General features: G+C 37.9%; 1 protein-coding gene across 2 annotated transcripts; it reads left to right on the forward strand.

Annotated features, from left to right (window-relative positions):
* Positions 1 to 205: 205 nt before the first annotated feature.
* On the forward strand, positions 206 to 18,027 carry gps1 (G protein pathway suppressor 1). 2 transcript variants are annotated; one of them, XM_079876141.1, is made up of 14 exons: positions 206 to 318; positions 1,917 to 2,009; positions 2,841 to 3,022; positions 3,108 to 3,272; positions 4,128 to 4,263; positions 9,998 to 10,075; positions 10,181 to 10,241; positions 10,513 to 10,598; positions 10,729 to 10,823; positions 10,938 to 11,043; positions 11,157 to 11,237; positions 13,501 to 13,638; positions 13,914 to 14,048; positions 16,662 to 18,027. In XM_079876141.1, exons 1-14 carry the CDS (start codon positions 286 to 288, stop codon positions 16,734 to 16,736), a joined length of 1,464 nt encoding a protein of 487 aa, XP_079732267.1. In that variant the 5' UTR covers positions 206 to 285; the 3' UTR covers positions 16,737 to 18,027. The 2 variants fall into 2 exon arrangements, with proteins under 2 accessions (XP_079732267.1, XP_079732266.1); XM_079876140.1 differs by lacking the exon at positions 206 to 318 and adding an exon at positions 823 to 1,684.

The raw sequence follows: 18,027 nt of genomic DNA on the forward strand, positions 1-18,027 counted from the left end.
CATTTTCACCAACTGAATATAGGCTACCGTTTACAGTAACGATTTCTTTAAAAAAAAATATTTAAAAAAAAATGTTTTATGTTTGCTTTTGGAGGTTTTGTTGGCCGGGGTGTATAAAACCAGTCAATCATGTTAGAATGTGTAAATATGTTTTTATCCTGACCTGTATTAATATTTCAAACCAAGACTCGATGTAGTGACGTCTCCGCGCTGCAAGACGTCGACCACGCGCACTCTCATGCCCCGGATGTGTTTGTGTGCTCTGTTTCTGCAGAGGAGGAGGAGATGCCACTACCCGTGCAGGTCTTTAACTTTCAGGTAAATCAGCGCCTTTAAATGCTTTATCGTCATCTTCCACACCGCGAGAGCGGGTAGAAGAAGCACACCAAGTTGAAGTACCTATGTTTACAATGTTAATTCCTCAGCTCTCGCAGCCGTTGTAAGCTGTTAGCTCGTCTAGCATGAGCTCGTAAGTCAGAGCGGCCCTCAGGATGCGACAGGCACTTCTCAAGTTTAGCGGCAGCGCGCGACTATCCGCCCGAGGACCTTGATCAGTGTAGTTTCGACAATGAATACAACCAACAGAGCTGTTTTGGTTTACACCCGAAGCGGTCCAGTTGGTTTTCTCGTGGTTGTTTGTGAAACACTTGGGTAGAAACTTTCTTTAGCCGGCTAAGTGTATTTAGCTAGCTATCTCGTTAGCAAGCAGTCTGTTGTGTCAATTAGCCAGTGTGCTTGAAATCAGGCTGTCTCTCAAAACAGAGTGTGCTGCCTGCCTAGAAAGTATTTCAGTCGTCGTTCAGATGTTCCGCACTTACATATGGTGCTGTAAAATACTGTCTAGGTAGGCAGCACACTAGGTTTTGAGACAGCCTCCATCATTTGCTTGCTGAGATGAATATAGAACATTTGAATATTTCAGTTCCAACCACATAGCCAAAATGGGTAAACACTGTGGAGCTGCTTCCATTTTAGAAACACTAGACACATTCAGCTGTATTAGACTGTCGTAAAAAAAAAAGTGCATTGTAATGTAGTTGATCAAGAATGACAGACCAGGTCTCATTATGCACTATGTAATCCTAAAAATGTTGGGTGTAGTAAAGTGCATGTGGTGAATGATGTAACCGCTTATTTGAGATGGGAGAATAATGGTGTTTTGAAGAATGAGTAATTGAAAACCTAATAAAATTGACTAGGGACATGAATTTTTAGGGAACGTTTCCCCCTCAATGTTTTTGGTTGTTACAATCATGCATATGGTAACAAGTATTAAAATGTTGCGTTACTAATGTAATCGTTGCTGTCACTTCTTTCATCTAATGACTTTCTTTACAACCCTCGCTTCTAGAGTACAAACATTGTCCCATTTGGTTGGTTTAGCCTATATTTTTGTATTAATTTCAACAACTTTGACTTGTTTTTGTCTCGATGCTGCTGCCGGCCCAGTGTGATTTTATAAGCATGCACCTTCTTGCAGGAGAGTTTACAGTCAGAACGGAGAGATGCGGCAGAGCAGGTTCAGGGCAGGATCAGGGAAAGCTTGTATTTGCCAGTCAGATCAGCCTCATCCTCATGGGAAGAGCTGAACTACTTCTGTCAAAGAAGCATGTCTGACCCGTTCATGGAATTTCGCGCACGATTCAGTGTGTACAGCTCGAGCTCCTCATCATATTCTCTGGAGGTAACCACACAATGTAGGCAGACAGGATGAAGCCACCTGAAAGCCTGGGAGCTAACACTCAGTGTTGTGATATTATGTTTTTTGTTTCCACACAAGATTTCTTTGGTGGCAAGGGCAAAATGTTCCTCAGAACTTCATATATTTCACATGCTCGATAGGACTTTTTGTTTATGTCACTTGAAACCATTTCTCCTGTGCAGCGTGTTAAACGTAATGCTTTCTGTATTACCAGGGGTCTGTAGAGCCCATGCAGATAGATGCTGACCCTCAGGAAGACCAGCAGAATGCGCCTGACACCAACTATGTTGTGGAAAACCCGACTTTGGTATGTTGAGTGTTTATGATTGACGGACGCTTGTATCATTTGAGGATCATTCGAAGTGTTTAATGGTCCGTACAATTGTGTATTTGCTTCCATAAGTTGTTGGCTTTTTAAATACTTTTAAATTATTTTGAACAAAATATCCTTCAGAATCTAAGTTCTTTTGGTGTTTTGATCTTTGATCTTCTTTTGGTAGAGATGCACTGATATAGAAATTCTATAATATTTTGTTTTAAAAATAAAAAACACACTTCAGGATTTAGGCATCACAGCATTATAATTTAAAATACAAAATATTTTCATTTTGAGATTTGCTAAAGATTACATTTGACATTACATTATTACTTTTATTAAGCATTTACTTTACCTCAGTGTTATCTTAGTATAATTTATATACTATTATAGTAATTTTAAATATTTTGAATATGCTTTTATTTTTGTATTTTCTGTTTTTATTTTCATTTTTGTTTAATATGTGCTTTTGCCTTTTTTTAAATATTATTTATTTATTGTTTTTAATTATTTTAAATTGTTCTATTTAGCTTTAGTTTGTTTTTTAAGCTTTTCATCTAATATTTGTATTTTATTTTTTTTCAGCTTTATTTCAGTTGACAAAGGCAATTTTTAATAGTTTTACTTTAGTAGTTTTAGTTTCAACAGTTACAATACTGCTTTACCTTTGCACTTACCTAATGCTCACTGAATTCAAATGTAAAAATTGTGGAAATGAGCATCACTTTATTGTTCGATATCCAGTAATATATGGTGTCAGTATAGTTTGCATCCCTACTTTTTTGTGACTTGACTTTTTTTTTTTTTTTTTTTTCTGTACAGGATCTTGAGCAGTATGCCTCCAGCTACAGTGGACTGATGAGGATTGAGAGGCTGCAGTTTATTGCAGACCACTGCCCCCAGCTACGAGTGGAAGCACTGAAGATGGCCCTGTCCTTTGTCCAAAGAACCTTTAATGTTGATGTCTATGAAGAAATCCATCGCAAACTCACTGAAGCTACCAGGCAATTCCAGTTCCATTTCTAACATTTCTAGCATAGCATGCATGGCTTTGACGAAGTTTGTACTTAAAATATTTGTCAATCACAGGGACGTGCAAGGTGTCCCTGATGCAGTACCGGAGGGAGCAGTCGAACCCCCTCCTCTCGACACAGCCTGGGCAGAATCCACCAGGAAAAAAGCCCTACTCAAACTGGAGAAGCTGGATACCGACCTTAAGAACTACAAGGGAAACTCCATCAAAGAAAGCATAAGGCAAGGCCAGACTTATTGTTTCTCTCTTTTTGGTATTAGGGGCTTTCGCACCGGAGGAACTTTTTCATAGTTCCTAGAACTATTGTCGGAAGTACCCGGATTTTGGCGTGTTCGCACTGCAAGAACTAAGAACTATTTTAGCTCTAGGAACTACTTTTGGAGGAACTAATTTAGCTCCTACTTCAGAGTAGGGTCTAAACCAGCGCTATAGGAACTATCCGTGACGTTAGTGTACGCTGATTGGCCGAACGCACGCGAAACACCAGCACCCGCCACTTTTAAAAAGGCTGTGTAAACGCACAGATTATAGCCTATATATTTACTCCACAAACTAACTCTACGAACATGGAAAACAGTGATAGATGGACCTCTTAACCTTTACACATTAATCCAACTCAACTTTGAGAGAACCAAGCTAAACATGATCATGTATTTCTGCTCAGCTAGCAACACTGTACATCAACCACACGGCAAACGCTAATAACTTTTCTTTACTGTCTACTGTCAATTTATAACATTTCTATCTAATAACGTATTAGACAGGACTGTTAGACAGATCGTGAACTAATGAACACGGAGAATGCGAGCGCTGACGTTCTCAGCGCCGTCAAAATAAAGGTCCGCCTCGCCTTCAAATTAAAAGTCACAACAACAAGCGCGACTTACATCACTTCAGAGTCCTACCGTCCTACTGGTGGTGCGAATGCAACCAGGAAAACGTTCCTAGGGGAACCATTAGCTCTCGGGGAACCAGCCTGGTGGCTAGTCCTAGAACTATCCGGTGCGAAAGCCCCTATTGACTGTGATTCTGTTCCGTGGCTATTTTACATCTGAATATCTCTTGCTTGTGTTCAGGAGGGGTCATGATGACCTTGGAGATCACTATCTTGACTGTGGTGACCTCAGCAATGCCTTGAAATGCTACTCCCGAGCCAGAGACTACTGCACTAGCGCCAAGCATGTCATCAACATGTGTCTTAATGTAATCAAGGTATGGATGTATTGTCCTCCCTGGCCATCAACTGGTGTGTTTAATGATACACACAGGGCCTAAAACTAACTTTTTGCCACACATGCCAGTGGTCGGTGACTTAATTTTTTTTGCTGCCCATAAATATTTTTTTACTGACCATGAAACCAAATGACACCAAAATTTGTGTTACCAATGAAAATTCACAATTTTATATTCAAATTTCGATACCACAGCTAAAACTACTAGCCTAACTAATATACATTTAAAACATTATTAAAGACAAGTAAACAGTCTGTAAAAACAATAACAAATAATCAAATTACAAGCAATAGCACAAATAAATACAGTAGAACAAAGATACAAATGAAATGAACAGTGCTTTTCAGGTTTTTCAGGTAGGTCTAACAGTAGTATAGAAACTGATCAAAGTAATAACACTGCATAGTAGTCGCTGTATACGTTTAATATAGATTAATCCTTAAAGTTAAAAAAGTTATTCAGTCAAGAGCAGGTAGAGATTTTTTTTGTCTTGTTGTTTAAGTCAAGTCACCTTTGTAAAGCTCTATACAATACAGATTGTTTCAATTGTTTCAGCTTTGGCTGTTATTCAGCTGAAGTCAGTTCAGTGTTGATTCAGTTCTGTTGTAAAGATCATCAATTATTAAATTAGTTAATTTCATCTATAAAGCAGTTCTGCAAAAAAATTGATGTCATTGTCCATCTCAGTTCTCATATAACAGAGTCAGTCAGATCAATAATATTGTTGAATATTAAGTGTCCCCAACTAAGCGACCCAGAGGCGACAGTGGCAAGGAACCCAAACTCCATCAGGTAACAGAATGGAGAAAAAAAAACCTAGGAAGAAACTTGGCTCAGTCTGGGGGAGCCCAGTTTTCATCTGGCCAATGAACGAACACGGTGTGATTGTGATTCAGGCTGTTCACAAGATTCACAAGTCAGAATTCAGATCGGGATCGGTAGCATTCAAATATTCATCCAGTTCCTTTTTGCTTGAAGATCGGATTCATCACGCCAGTATGGAGACGTAGCTGGCCATAGGGTCTTTGCAGAGGACCTGTCTGGTTCTTGTGGTCTTTGCTGAGGATCTGTGCTGATGGCTGTCGTGTCAACAAGGCCTTCACAGGGGATTGTCTAGTAGACACGGTCTCTGCTGACATTCAGGTCTGTGTTGTGGTCGTGTCTAGGTGCAGGTCCACCATCTGATCTGGAGATGGACCGGATCCGGCTGATTACGGTAACCTCGGGATAAGGATGAGACAGACAGACTAATATTAGCGTAGATGCCATTCTTCTTACGATGTAACAAGTACATCGGGTGTTATAGAAAGTGTTCCCGGTTCTGGTTGACCTAATTTATGTAGCATGACGATCATTTAACTGATTTGAATGATAGAAATTGATTATGTGTATGCCAGGTTAAAGAAATGGGTTTTTACTAGTCTAGATTTAAACTGACAGAGTGTGTCTGCTTCGCGAACAAGGCTAGGAAGACTGTTGCAGAGTTTGGGTGCTAAATAGGAAAAGGATCTACCGCCAGCAGTCGATTTTGATATTCTATGTATTATCAACTGGCCAGAATTTTGAGATCGCAATAGACGTGAAGGACTGTAATGCGTTAAGAGCTCACTCAGGTACTGAGGGGCTAAACCATTTAGTGCTTTTTAAGTAATTACCAAGATTTAAAAATGTATGTGATGTTTAATAGGGAGACAATGCAGTGTTGACAGGGTTAATATGGTTATACTTCTGGTTCTAGTAAGAACTCTAGCTTCTGCATTTTGGACCAGCTGGAGTTTGTTTATTGTGTATCGTGTAGGGCAACCATCCAGTAGAGAATTACAGTAATCTAGCCTTGAGGTCATGAACGCTAAAGAAAACTAACTTTTCTGCATTTGTAATTGAGAGCATATGTCGTAGTTTAGATATTTTTAAGAGGGAAAAATGCTGTTCTACAGATGTTAGAAATGTGGCTTTCGAATGAAAGATTGGTATCAAAGAGCACACCCAGATTCCTAAGTGACAATGAAGACTTGACGGACCAGCCATCAAGTACTATCATTGTCTAACAATATTCTAGGTTATTCCATGCAAAGGTTTTTCGTCCAATAATTAAAATCTCTGTCTTTTCAGAATTAAGTAGGAAATTAGTAGTCATCCAATTTTTTTTTTATATCAACTATGCATTTCGTTAATTTTGTGAATTGGTATGTTTTGTCAGGGCACAAATAAATATAGAGCTGAGTATCATCAGTGTAACAGTGAAAACTAATGGCATGCTTCCTAATGATATCTCCCAAGGGTAGCATGTACAGAGTGAAAAGCAACGGTCCTAGTACTGAGCCTTGCGTTACTCTATACTGAACTTGTGATCGATATGATACCTATTCATTTACTGATACAAATTGGTAATGTTCAGATTAGTATGATTTGAACCATGCCAATGCAATTCCACTAATGCCAACGTAATTTTCGAGTCTGTTCAAAAGAATCTTGTGGTCGATAGTATCAAATGCAGCACTAAGATCCAGTAACGTTAATAGAGAGATAAATCCACATTCCGATGATAAGAGCAAATCATTTGTAACTCTAATGAGAGCAGTCTCAGTACTATGATAGTCTAAATCCTGACTGGAAATCCTTGCAGATACAATTTCTTTCTAAAGAGGAACATAGTTGTGAGGATACTCCCTTTTCTAGCATTTTTGACAGAAATGATAGATTCGAGATCGGTCTGTAATTAACTAATTCTCTAGGATCAAGTACGTATTCTAATGACAATGATGAATTAATAATATTAAGAAGAGGATCTATGACTTCTAGAAGTATCTCTTTCAGTATCTTAGGGTATAGGGTCTAACATACTAACATACATGTTGTTTTTGATGATTTCACAAGTTTAGACCATTCTTCCTCTCCTGTAGCAAAGAATGAATGAAACTGTTCCTCAGGGGGTTTATAGCACAATGTCTGATGTGATAGTGTAGTAAACGATTGCTTGGTTATAATTTTCTCTAATAGTATCAATCTTGTAAGTAAAGAAATTCATTAAAGGGATACTTCAGGATTTAGCATTAAGCTTTGTATTAGTAGAAAACCTGTAGTATTTTCGAATTACCGTGCTTTCCACCCTCATATCCCCCTGAGACAAGAGATTTATGTATTTTTTGTCTGGAAAAAATCCTCCGATGACGCAAAAATCGTCATTTTGCGTCATCGGAGGATTTTCTGGCCAGAGGCTAAAGACTACAGCCAGTAGATGGCGCTGTTCCGCATGTTCTCAACCTGCCCATAGAGGGTGGGATCTCACTCACAGAATGTACACAGTGTCAGCTGTCTTTCTTTGGAGGCTAAGCTTGCAGGCTCTTGTTCTGTGGAGAAAGCTGAATAGTAGGAGAAAGCTGAGTAAGTAGGGAAAACCATCCTCCTTTTCCCGGACTTGTCCGGCGGGCGAGATCGTTCAAAATGTCCGGGATTCAGCTTTTGCGTTCTGCGGTCACCATTCATTGTTTACATGCACACCTTTTGTTTCAATCTAACTGAATTCATTCCGATTGGTGAATCTGAATGTAGTGTTTACATGAACGCTAAACAAGTGATCGGTTGATGTGCGTTTTACCATTGCTAAGAAAATTCCCGCTCCTCCGTGAGAGATGCGAGACCCGGCGCGTCTCAGTAATGACGCCACCGGCCTCGCGCCGTTCTCCCGCGGCCGTCAGCCTCGTCCTGCTCGCCACAGTTAACATGATGAATGAATGGCGACTGTAGAACGCAAAAGCCGAATCCCGGACATTTTGGGCGATCTCTAAATCCCTGGCAAACTCATCACGTAGGCTAGTCTTGTTGTTTGTTTTCAACTGCGCTCCCTTACCGGTAGGCGTGGCCTCCTAAGGCAGCGAAGCAAGTGCATTCTGGGAGTTGTTGTCTTTCATCCACATAAGCCAAAAATACATTTTCTGGCTTTTCTCAGTCTAGAAAGCTCCAAATTCAAAAATTTCTTCACATTTCTTCAACTTAAATTACCTATTTTAAATACACATTCATCTTCCCAGAGGTGAAGTATCCCTTTAAGTCATTACTGTTGTGCTGTTTGCAAACATCTGAAGTTGAAGCTTTATTTTTCATTAATTTAGCCACTGTATCAAATAAATACGTAGGGTTGTGTTTGTTCTCTTTTAAGAGAGTCAAAGTAAGCAGATCTAGCAGTTTTTAAGGCTTTTCTGTATGCAATAACACTTTCCTTCCACGAAATGCGAAATACCTCTAGTTTTGTTCTTTCATCTGCTGGTATGCTAAGGAGTAGAAACTGATCAGGAAGATTATTTATAAAGCAATCTTTAGTTGTAGAAGTGATAGGTCTACCATATTTATAACGGAGATGGTTTTGGACCCTTGGCTAAATGGAGTATACATGAGACTAGATAATGATCTGAGATGTCATCGTTCTGCTGCAGAATTTCAACGCCATCAACATCAATTCCATGTGACAGTATTAGATCTGAAGTATGATTTATGACAATTAGTGGGTCCTGACATATGTTGTCTATCTCCAATAGAGTTTAGAATGTCTGTAAATGCCATTCCCAGTGCAACTTTTTCTTTATCTACATGTAGATTAAAATAAAAACAATTAAGACTTTGTCTGCAGCCAGTACTAATTCCGATTGAAAATCAGCAAATTCTTTGATAAATCTGTATGGTATCCTGGTATGGTGGCCTGTATACAGTAGCCAGTTCAGATGTCAAACAGGATTTATCACTTACACTAGATAACGCTTTATACTTGAAACTAGACCTCTAAGTAATACTGGAAATATTACTATAAATTACAGCAGCACCTCCCCCTTTGCCTTTCAGACATGTTTATAACAGCCTTGGAAGGTAGACTCATTTAAAGTAATGTAATTGTCTATTTTTAGCCAGGTGTCTGTCAAACACAGCACATGTAAGTTATGATCTGTGATCATATCATTTACAAAAAGTGCTTTTGTAGAAAGGATATTAAAAACTCAGACAGCAGAAGGAATATTAGGCTGCTGTCACTTTAAGAGCTAATGCACTGATCCAATATACTGATACTGTCACACACGTGTTGTCTTTTTCTACTGTTTACATTTACTTAAGCCGTATCTGACTGTTTACTAGGATGCACAAGGAGACTGGTGTTTTTTTTACAGAATTTTGTGTGAATTTGTCCATTCAAGCACAAGATGATATGAAAGCTCAATTAATTATTTGCGCATGTTTATAAATGTTTGCGCAAAGAAAACTTTCCACACCACCGAGAGTAACTAATTGTGCTCCCCTTCACGTCGTCGTGCGCTTGAATATTTAAATTGGCAAGGCTTACACTATAGTGACGATGCAGTGCTGTCCTTTCAACTGTCACGAGCATCATTCACGTTAGTTCACGTTAATGTTCTCACAGTCACAACATTGCATTGTTAGGAATCATAAAAATTATACCGGTTAATTGGCGATTGACATTTCATATACTCACCAGCGCTGATTTTTACTCTCATTTGGCGAGTGTTAATTTTAGGCTCTGGATACACATTTATGAAAGGGTATTAAGTTTTTTATTTTTGGTTAATGCTTTAATGCATAAAATCTCAAAATTTTGCCTGCATATAGCAGAAGTTTCTGTTTCACAGTTGTGAATCTTTTTGGTGCTTATAGCTTGAAAATTCAGGCAATTTTCTCTAACAACTCATCTAAACAACTTATTTTATAGGTTAGCGTTTACCTCCAAAACTGGTCCCATGTACTTAGCTACGTCAGCAAGGCTGAATCCACTCCAGAGATAGCAGAGGTAAGAACAATCTTTCATCTTCTGCTTTACTGACCGTGCAATAACAGTAGAAAATGACTCATTTGACTCATAAAATGTTCATTTTTGTTTGTCTCTGCAATCTAGCAACGAGGAGAGAGAGATAGTCAAAACCAATCTGTACTAACCAAACTAAAATGTGCTGCAGGCAAGTACAGTATTTGTTTTTCAAGTATATTAAGTGTCATTTGACCCATTCTGAAGGATAAATTCAGCATGTTTTTAAAATGAATGTTTTATGTATCTGTATTATCTGTATGTGTTTGTGTATATATATATATATATATAAAATCAGTAATTTCTATTAGTCACATTTTCAATTGGTAGTCAATTCTTACGATTTGTCGTGTTAAAAAACTTTTTTGAGCATGTGATTTGATATCATCATCATCATCCTCATCTCTCTTTGGTCACATTAGGATTAGCAGAACTTGCCTCAAGAAAGTATAAACCGGCTGCCAAGTGCTTCCTGCAAGCCTCCTTTGACCACTGCGACTTCCCTGAGGTTGGTGTCATTCTCAACCCTGTTCTAATGCTACAGCAGATATGTCCAGTAATATTACCAATTGAAGTAAAGATGAATGAGATGCAGTTTTTCCTACAATTAGTAATGAGATGCTCTATTTGCTCTTTAGCTGCTTTCCCCCAGTAATGTAGCGGTGTATGGGGGGCTTTGTGCCCTGGCTACATTTGACAGACAGGAACTTCAACGAAATGTCATCTCAAGCAGGTGAACCTTTTGCTTAGCATGTTCATGCTAGGTGCCTTAATGAGAGTTAGATTGTTACTGGTTACATGTGGATAAACCTCACTTGTTTCATTTTACTCTCCTTTTATTTTCTAGCTCCTTTAAATTATTTTTAGAGTTGGAACCCCAAGTCCGTGATATTATCTTCAAGTTTTACGAGTCAAAGTATGCATCTTGTCTGAAAATGCTGGATGAAATGAAGGTAAGTTTGACATTGACAATGTGCAATTGCAAGATTTATATATTTTTTTATGTCATTTTAGTTGGGATATTGTGATTCATAAGTGTTTTATCACTGTTTTATCACTTTTATAGGATAATCTCCTCCTAGACATGTATCTGGCCCCTCATGTAAGAACACTGTACACACAAATCAGGAACAGAGCCCTCATACAGGTACGTAAATGGATATGAGGTTTCGGTCAATGCATTTGATTTAGATGTTGATCTTGACTTCTGCTTAATCTGATTTTAATGGTTGTTGCTCTCTGATATCTTGTATCCAAGAACAACAAACATTAAAATCAGATTAAGCAGAAGTCAAGTTGAAACTTTTTTTGTTTTGTTTTGCCCTACATTTTATTCTTTTGAGTCATTTGGTTGTTTTTGTTTCTATATATGAAAAACATATTTATTGAAAAAACTAGGGATGTCCCGATCAGGTTTTTTTGCCCTCGAGTCCGAGTCCGAGTCATTTGATTTTGAGTATCTGCCGATACCGAGTCCCGATCCGATACTTAATACATAAAAAAAGAATAAAGAAGAGCGAAAAAACAGATCCAGGATGTTCCTTATTTTTTATTTAATTCACCTTATTTTAACATTCAACAACTCTGTTAACAAACAGAGCACTTCTGTGAGGTAGCTTGAACAATCAAGTAATACATAAATTCTTCACTTTTGGACTTAGTGCAACAGTAAATATAAAAAAAGTCTAATATATAAACAAATAGCACCTCAACTTAAAATACCCGGCAGGCATGTAAACAAATAAAAAATAAAAGTGCTACAGTGTTTACAAAGCCAGTTATGTGCTTTTAGGAACTGCACTCCTAACTCTTACACCGGTTTCACACTGCACTGTTAGCAGAGCGTGCAGTGCGTATTTTTTTCGCCCCCATGTTACCAGATTAAACCAGGCTTTAGAGCATTCACACCGCGCGCAGAGGCGGCGTGGCAGTGCGGAGCAGAGCAGAGCAGGAGTGCCGCGATCGTTTCGGCGCCGAGTCTATTTTTGCTGCGCCGCTTTTGCTGAATTAAAGTGATAATACATTGATCATGGCCAAAATACACCACAGTTTTATCCAAAAAGTGCATTGATGATATCTATTGTGTTTTAAAAAGTCAATCAAATGACCAACAGCAATTTAAAAAGAAAACAAATGTCCAAAAACAAACTTGTTGCCATAACAATAAAATCAAAGATGAAACAAAAGTTATATAAATGAAATTATTAATAAAATAAGCTTCTTGACAAGTCTTTTCTCTTAAATGTATTTGAAAACGAAAAAAAGCAATGCCAACTTATCCATTATGGAGTACTCTGTCTGTAGCCTACACAACCCGCGGTTCAGCCGCGCGTGACAAACGCTGCCAGTGTGAAAGCAAAACGCACGTGTCCTGTTACTGCTCCTGCGCTGCTTACTAACGCGTGCAATGTGAAACCGGCGTAACTCTGTGCCACCGCATAAATATTGATGTGTTAAAAAATAATGAGAATATATATATCCGAGTCCTGATCGGGAGGTAACGTCCGATTCCGATCGAGTCTGAAAACACGTGATCGGGCCCGATTTCCGATCATGTGATCGGATCGGGACATCCCTAGAAAAAACCTTACATTTCCATAAATATTTTGTTTGTTTTCCGTTTATTATTGTAATAATAGCTGGAAAACAATGACAGACAGTGGAAACATAAAAGATTTGTGTATAGTTTACAAAACTGTTTGTGATCTTTATATAGGTAAAAACCCAACAAAAAACAACAACTGCAGTTTGCAGGTCATCCCGGTTTTTGATCCTAGCTTGGCATAGTTATATTGATATGAAATGCAGGATGTGAGAGTTTAACATGGAATGGTCATAAAATAATATTTCAGGGTTCCTACACAGTTTATAAAAGTATGTAATTTGATTTGAGTAATTTCCAGGTCTGGAAAAGTATGGAAAATATTTGTTTCCCCTGTTCAGTTTTCTTAAATATAAAATTAAGAATTCGAAAAAGCGAGTCTCTTAAAACTTTCTCTTAATGTGTGCCACTCAAACCAGCAAATGATCATTTCATTCAAAATGTACTTTCCTGTTTGGTGATCATGCAAGATCAGAGCACGATTACAGTATCAAAGTGATGTGTCACAGGTGAATATATCCAGGTTTTAAAGTGTTATACGTATTCATCACTGAGAAAACCAATGGAAATAAAAAGTGAAAATTTTTACAGATGATGATTGTTCTATATACCAAATATAATGCTGTATCATTAATGATAAACATGGTCTGAAAAATCTGCAGAGAGGTTTGGAAATTTGGGTCTGGAAAAGTATGGATTTTTTAAATGGAAAATTTGTAGGAATACTGATATCTGCTTTGAAAAGTGTCAGCATAGTTGCACTTACATGAGTAATTGCTTAATTTTGTCTTTTATTTCCCATGGGCAGTACTTTAGCCCCTATGTGTCAGCAGACATGAACAAAATGGCTGTGGCCTTTAATACCACAGTGGCAGATCTGGAGGATGAACTGACCCAGCTGATCCTGGAGGGCCTGATCAATGCTCGTATCGACTCCCACAGCAAGGCAGGGCTGCGTTCTCTCATTTGTCACCCTGATACTTCCTCTTCTGGAACAACGTTCCCTTTGCCTGTTGCTAATCTAAAATACTTAGATTGAATGAATTATATTTACTGTCAACATTTCTCTCACTTTGTCATTGAGCTTGATCTTGAATGAAACATGCTATGATACCTATTTTTGTATTAATTATAGAAACAGCCTTTGGTCATTAAAATGCAATAAACTCTGACACATGAGTTGCACCTGTGAATTAAAAAATGTTGTCTCCCTGTTTGTAGATCTTGTATGCCAGGGACGTGGATCAGAGAAGCACAACTTTTGAGAAGTCTCTACAGATGGGCAAAGAGTTCCAGAGACGAGCGAAAGCCATGATCCTGCGGGCAGCTGTGCTTCGTAATCAGATACACGTCAAGGTAACAGGGTCCCCAGGGTAATGTGTCCTCGCTCTGCTCTGCTCTTCACCTCACCATCCCCTGACCATCTCCTTCCCCGTCCCTTCAGCATGAGTGTCTCAGAGCACTTACGCTCCTCTGTATTTCTAAGGCAGTAAGTGATCTGCGTGAGCTTTGTTGTGGTAAGCGAATGTTAAAGGAATATTCCTGGTTCAATTCAACAGTGCTTTTGTCCCTCCTTTTCTTTAAACAAATAAAAAAATCTGGGTTACAGTGAGGCTCTTACAACTTACCAAAATTAATGTCCCAGTCCATATAAATGTTAAAATACTTACGGTTTCAAAAGTATGACCACAAAAAGTAGACAGTATGCAATGCATTAAGATGATTTTTAACTTCTCTTTGTGAAATGACACTTCTTTTCAGAAGTTTGAGGTCAGTAAAGAAATAAGTGTTAAAGAATGTAATACTTTTATTCAGCAAGGACACATCACATTAATAAAGTGAGAGTTAAAGCTACATTCACACTACACGCGACGCGATACCATTCATTTTCAATGGGGAGCGGGCGACTTCCGGTGACACGCGCGGTCGCGACCGTTGGCGACTGGATGGGGCGTGTCTGGCGACGCGACAAAGTTGAGAAATGTTTAACTTTATGCAAATGAAGAGCAACTTTCGGGAGCGACAACCAATAGGAGTGAAGTCAGTAGGGCGCGCGTGATCCGTCACTCTTCAGTGCCGAGTCCGACTGAGGCAAGATGAATGAGAAGTTTATTTTAGCAGTCAGAAACTGTCCAATAATGTATGATATGTCTCTGTGTACATACAGTGGTATTTGCCGTGCTGACTCCAAACCTGAATGGTTTTGTGAACTCAGAAAGACCAGTATTTGCCCATTTGCTGCAGTTAAATAGCTGCGATAGCAAAGAGCACTCGCTGTTTCTCATTCATCGTTAATATTATGCATTTTATGTACTGATTCCATTTATATTTAAACTTTTCCTTCCAAAATGTTAGCTTGTAACAGCAAGAAAACAGATTTGTTGTCTACAACTGTGAATGTCACTCATAAACATTACTAGGCAACCAGTAGTGGGAACGCCCACTAGCGACCTCACCGTCAGCCACTGGCGACATGCAGCGACAAAGTCGCTTGTAGTGTGAACGGGGCTTAAGGCATTAAATAATGTTAAATAAACAACTTTCTATTCATCAAAGATTCCTGAATTTAAAAAAAAAAAAATTCTTACACTCTATTTTCAATCAAATAAATCCCTTGGTGAGAAAGAGACTTCTTACCAAAATAAAAAACTTTTGAATGGTTGTGTGTATATACAATTTTGCTGCCAAGACAATGTAATGCTAGGTGCATTTTTGACCAAAAATTCTTTTCTTTTTTTTTTTTCATTGGAATGGTACGAAACTTGGTAAAGGTTTTGGCACTTGCTATGTGAACACAAAAAAATCATGGACTTTATTTGAACAGGTTAAATGGTCCTGAAAAAAATAGTCACACTTGTGCTCCTCGCATTGGAAAATGAATGGGAGACGAATTTCATCAACTTTTGGTACTGTGGCCAAACAAAATCTTACTGAAAGCTAATTTTTTGAGGTATCAGGCTCAATTTGAACAACTTGTTTAGATTTATGGCTTTGATTTTCTCACAGTTTTAGAATAAAACGTTTTTTTGAAAATATATATTTCATATAAAAATTGAAAATAGTATTTTTGCTGATTTTTCATAATAATAAATGTAAAATTCTATAACTTTTTTAAAGTTTACGTTTTAACTTTTTACTTCAGCCATATTCTGCCAAGTGTGGTCTTTAAAAAGAGATCAAACTTAAGTCTGTGCTCTAAAGCATTTACGACAGTTTAAGTTGGAAATTAAATTTTCAGGTCTATGCTCAAAGAGTGAATAAATGGATTATAAATACAGCGTACATATAATTTAGTACCGTAAAATCCTAAAAATAAACTCCTATAAATACAAAATAAAAAACATTATCGAACTAAAATATAGTAGATTAATTTCATTTAAATAAATAAAAAGATGTCATTTTTGACCGACGTGTGAAGAGCACCAGAGGGTTAAACCCTAAAACAAATGTAAAAATTGAAGAGAACAACTTTACTCTGCAAACAGTACAAGTTGTAACTGAAAAAATAAGCTTTACATTTCCGCTGTTAAAAATTGGCGGCCATTAAAACCATTGTAAGTGCTTCACCATGACCATTTTTTTAAAGTCTTTTTATCATCTTCACAAATGCTGTCAATTGAGCTTTAACTTGTATTGAACCTGGAATATTCCTTTAAAGCAGTCCACTAGCCTGTCATTGCTCTATTACTTGTCCAGCACTCAACTGTTCAACTAGATGCAAGTTCCTTTAAGTTCCAATGACCAGAATAACTGAGAGCTCTCTTCAGCTTTCTTAAGGTTCTGTTCCCAGAAAAGGAGCTAAAAGAATCGGAGACACACAAACATTCAAATGTTTCAGTTACACCCCTAGTCTTCATCCCTCTCGGTCACCCTGCCATACTTCATGAACATCAGCATGCGTTTCCTTCTCAGTCTGTTTTTCTCGCTCTACATGATGCTTCACACTAATACCACTGATTCCTTTCACAGTCCCCTCCAAGAGAAGGCAGTCAAGGGGAGCTCACACCTGCCAACAGCCAAACACGAATGAGCACCAACATGTGAAGACTCGACCAGATGCCTCTCTAAGGAAAGTAAAGTACACGGGGCCACTGCCGCATCTTAGGCCCCTGTTTAGAAATCAATTATTTCCCTGCTGAAGAGAGAAAAATCACAATCTAAAGACTTTATTTAAGTTGGGAAGAAGATATCTGTTGTCTATTAAAGACAAGCACACCCTGTTGCTCAAATGAAAAGGAAAAATAGATAAAAAGAGAAATGCGGCACTTAAGCTGTACTGGCCTGTTGTTCTTTGTAAAGGATGCACTTTCCTCTGTATCTTGTGACAAACCTTGATTACACATTGAGAAACCTCATCACAAAACATGCTTTTAAAATAAACATACATTCAAAAAGATGATTCAACCTGGAAAGGCTCTTTCTCCATCCGTTTCTGGTGAGATTTAGGCGGTGGTGTTGCAGATGAAAATGCAAGTACACCGACTTTAACACTCTTTATAGCGATTTCAGCCTCATCTCTGTTTAATAACATTTTGTTATTTCTCTGTTGTATTGTGTTCTGATTGCCACTCCAGTGAATCATCATGAGCTGGTCAGTGACGTAAAACAAAGGTAGACTTTACTTGCTTTTATGGCCTTGAATAAACTACACAGAAACGTTTAGAAACCATGCAGTTTTTTGGTCATTATTAGAAAGGGAGAAGGGCGACTACATTTTTCTTTCTTTCAGAACTTCATTTATTTGAGCAAAATTCCCAAAACCATTACTGTAAGTCTAAGAAACTGATAAGCAAAAAAATTAAAATAATCCACACAGAATAACCACAGCTCTGTACACACATTTACATTTATGGACAGTATAGGAGGATTCATTCAAGGATGTCTTTGAGTAACTGACCCACATTCTTTAGGATAAGGCACTGAGTTGAGTCTTGATGCTTTAAAGTACTGTGTGGAATAAGCATGTTTGGCTATAATAATAATAATAATAATAAAAAAGTCAATGTTGAACCAAAGTTGTATTAGAACTGCATACTTGAAATGCTAACAGAAAAAAAAGGCAACACAATGATGGCAAATAGGGTAAGGCATCTAAATCAGATCATTTGTAGTGTAACTGTGTTCTCTTCTAAAATGAATGTCAGTATGTGTGATCATACATGATCACGGCAGCAGAGGAAAGTAGTAAGAGATCTCGGAGTAAAAGTGAATTTATATAGGCCTACATGCTCCAAAAAAAACATTAAAAGTTGTTGTTTCATTGTTGTTGTAACATACAAATCTGCTGAATCTTTCATTTCGGAAGACAATAAATAAAATAAAAATGCAAATTTCA

The sequence above is a fragment of the Squalius cephalus genome (assembly GCF_949319135.1).
Source record: "Squalius cephalus genome assembly, chromosome: 1".
In the NCBI taxonomy this organism is placed as follows: Eukaryota; Metazoa; Chordata; class Actinopteri; order Cypriniformes; family Leuciscidae; genus Squalius; species Squalius cephalus.

Excerpts from the sequence above, each read along its gene's own strand:
- gps1 (XM_079876140.1), top strand. The coding sequence starts at position 1,610 with ATGTCTGACCCGTTCATGGAATTTCGCGCACGATTCAGTGTGTACAGC. Across the intron at positions 10,599-10,728 it reads ACCACTGCGACTTCCCTGAG|CTGCTTTCCCCCAGTAATGT; the intron begins GTTGGTGTCATT and ends TTTGCTCTTTAG. Across the intron at positions 11,238-13,500 it reads GGAACAGAGCCCTCATACAG|TACTTTAGCCCCTATGTGTC; the intron begins GTACGTAAATGG and ends TCCCATGGGCAG.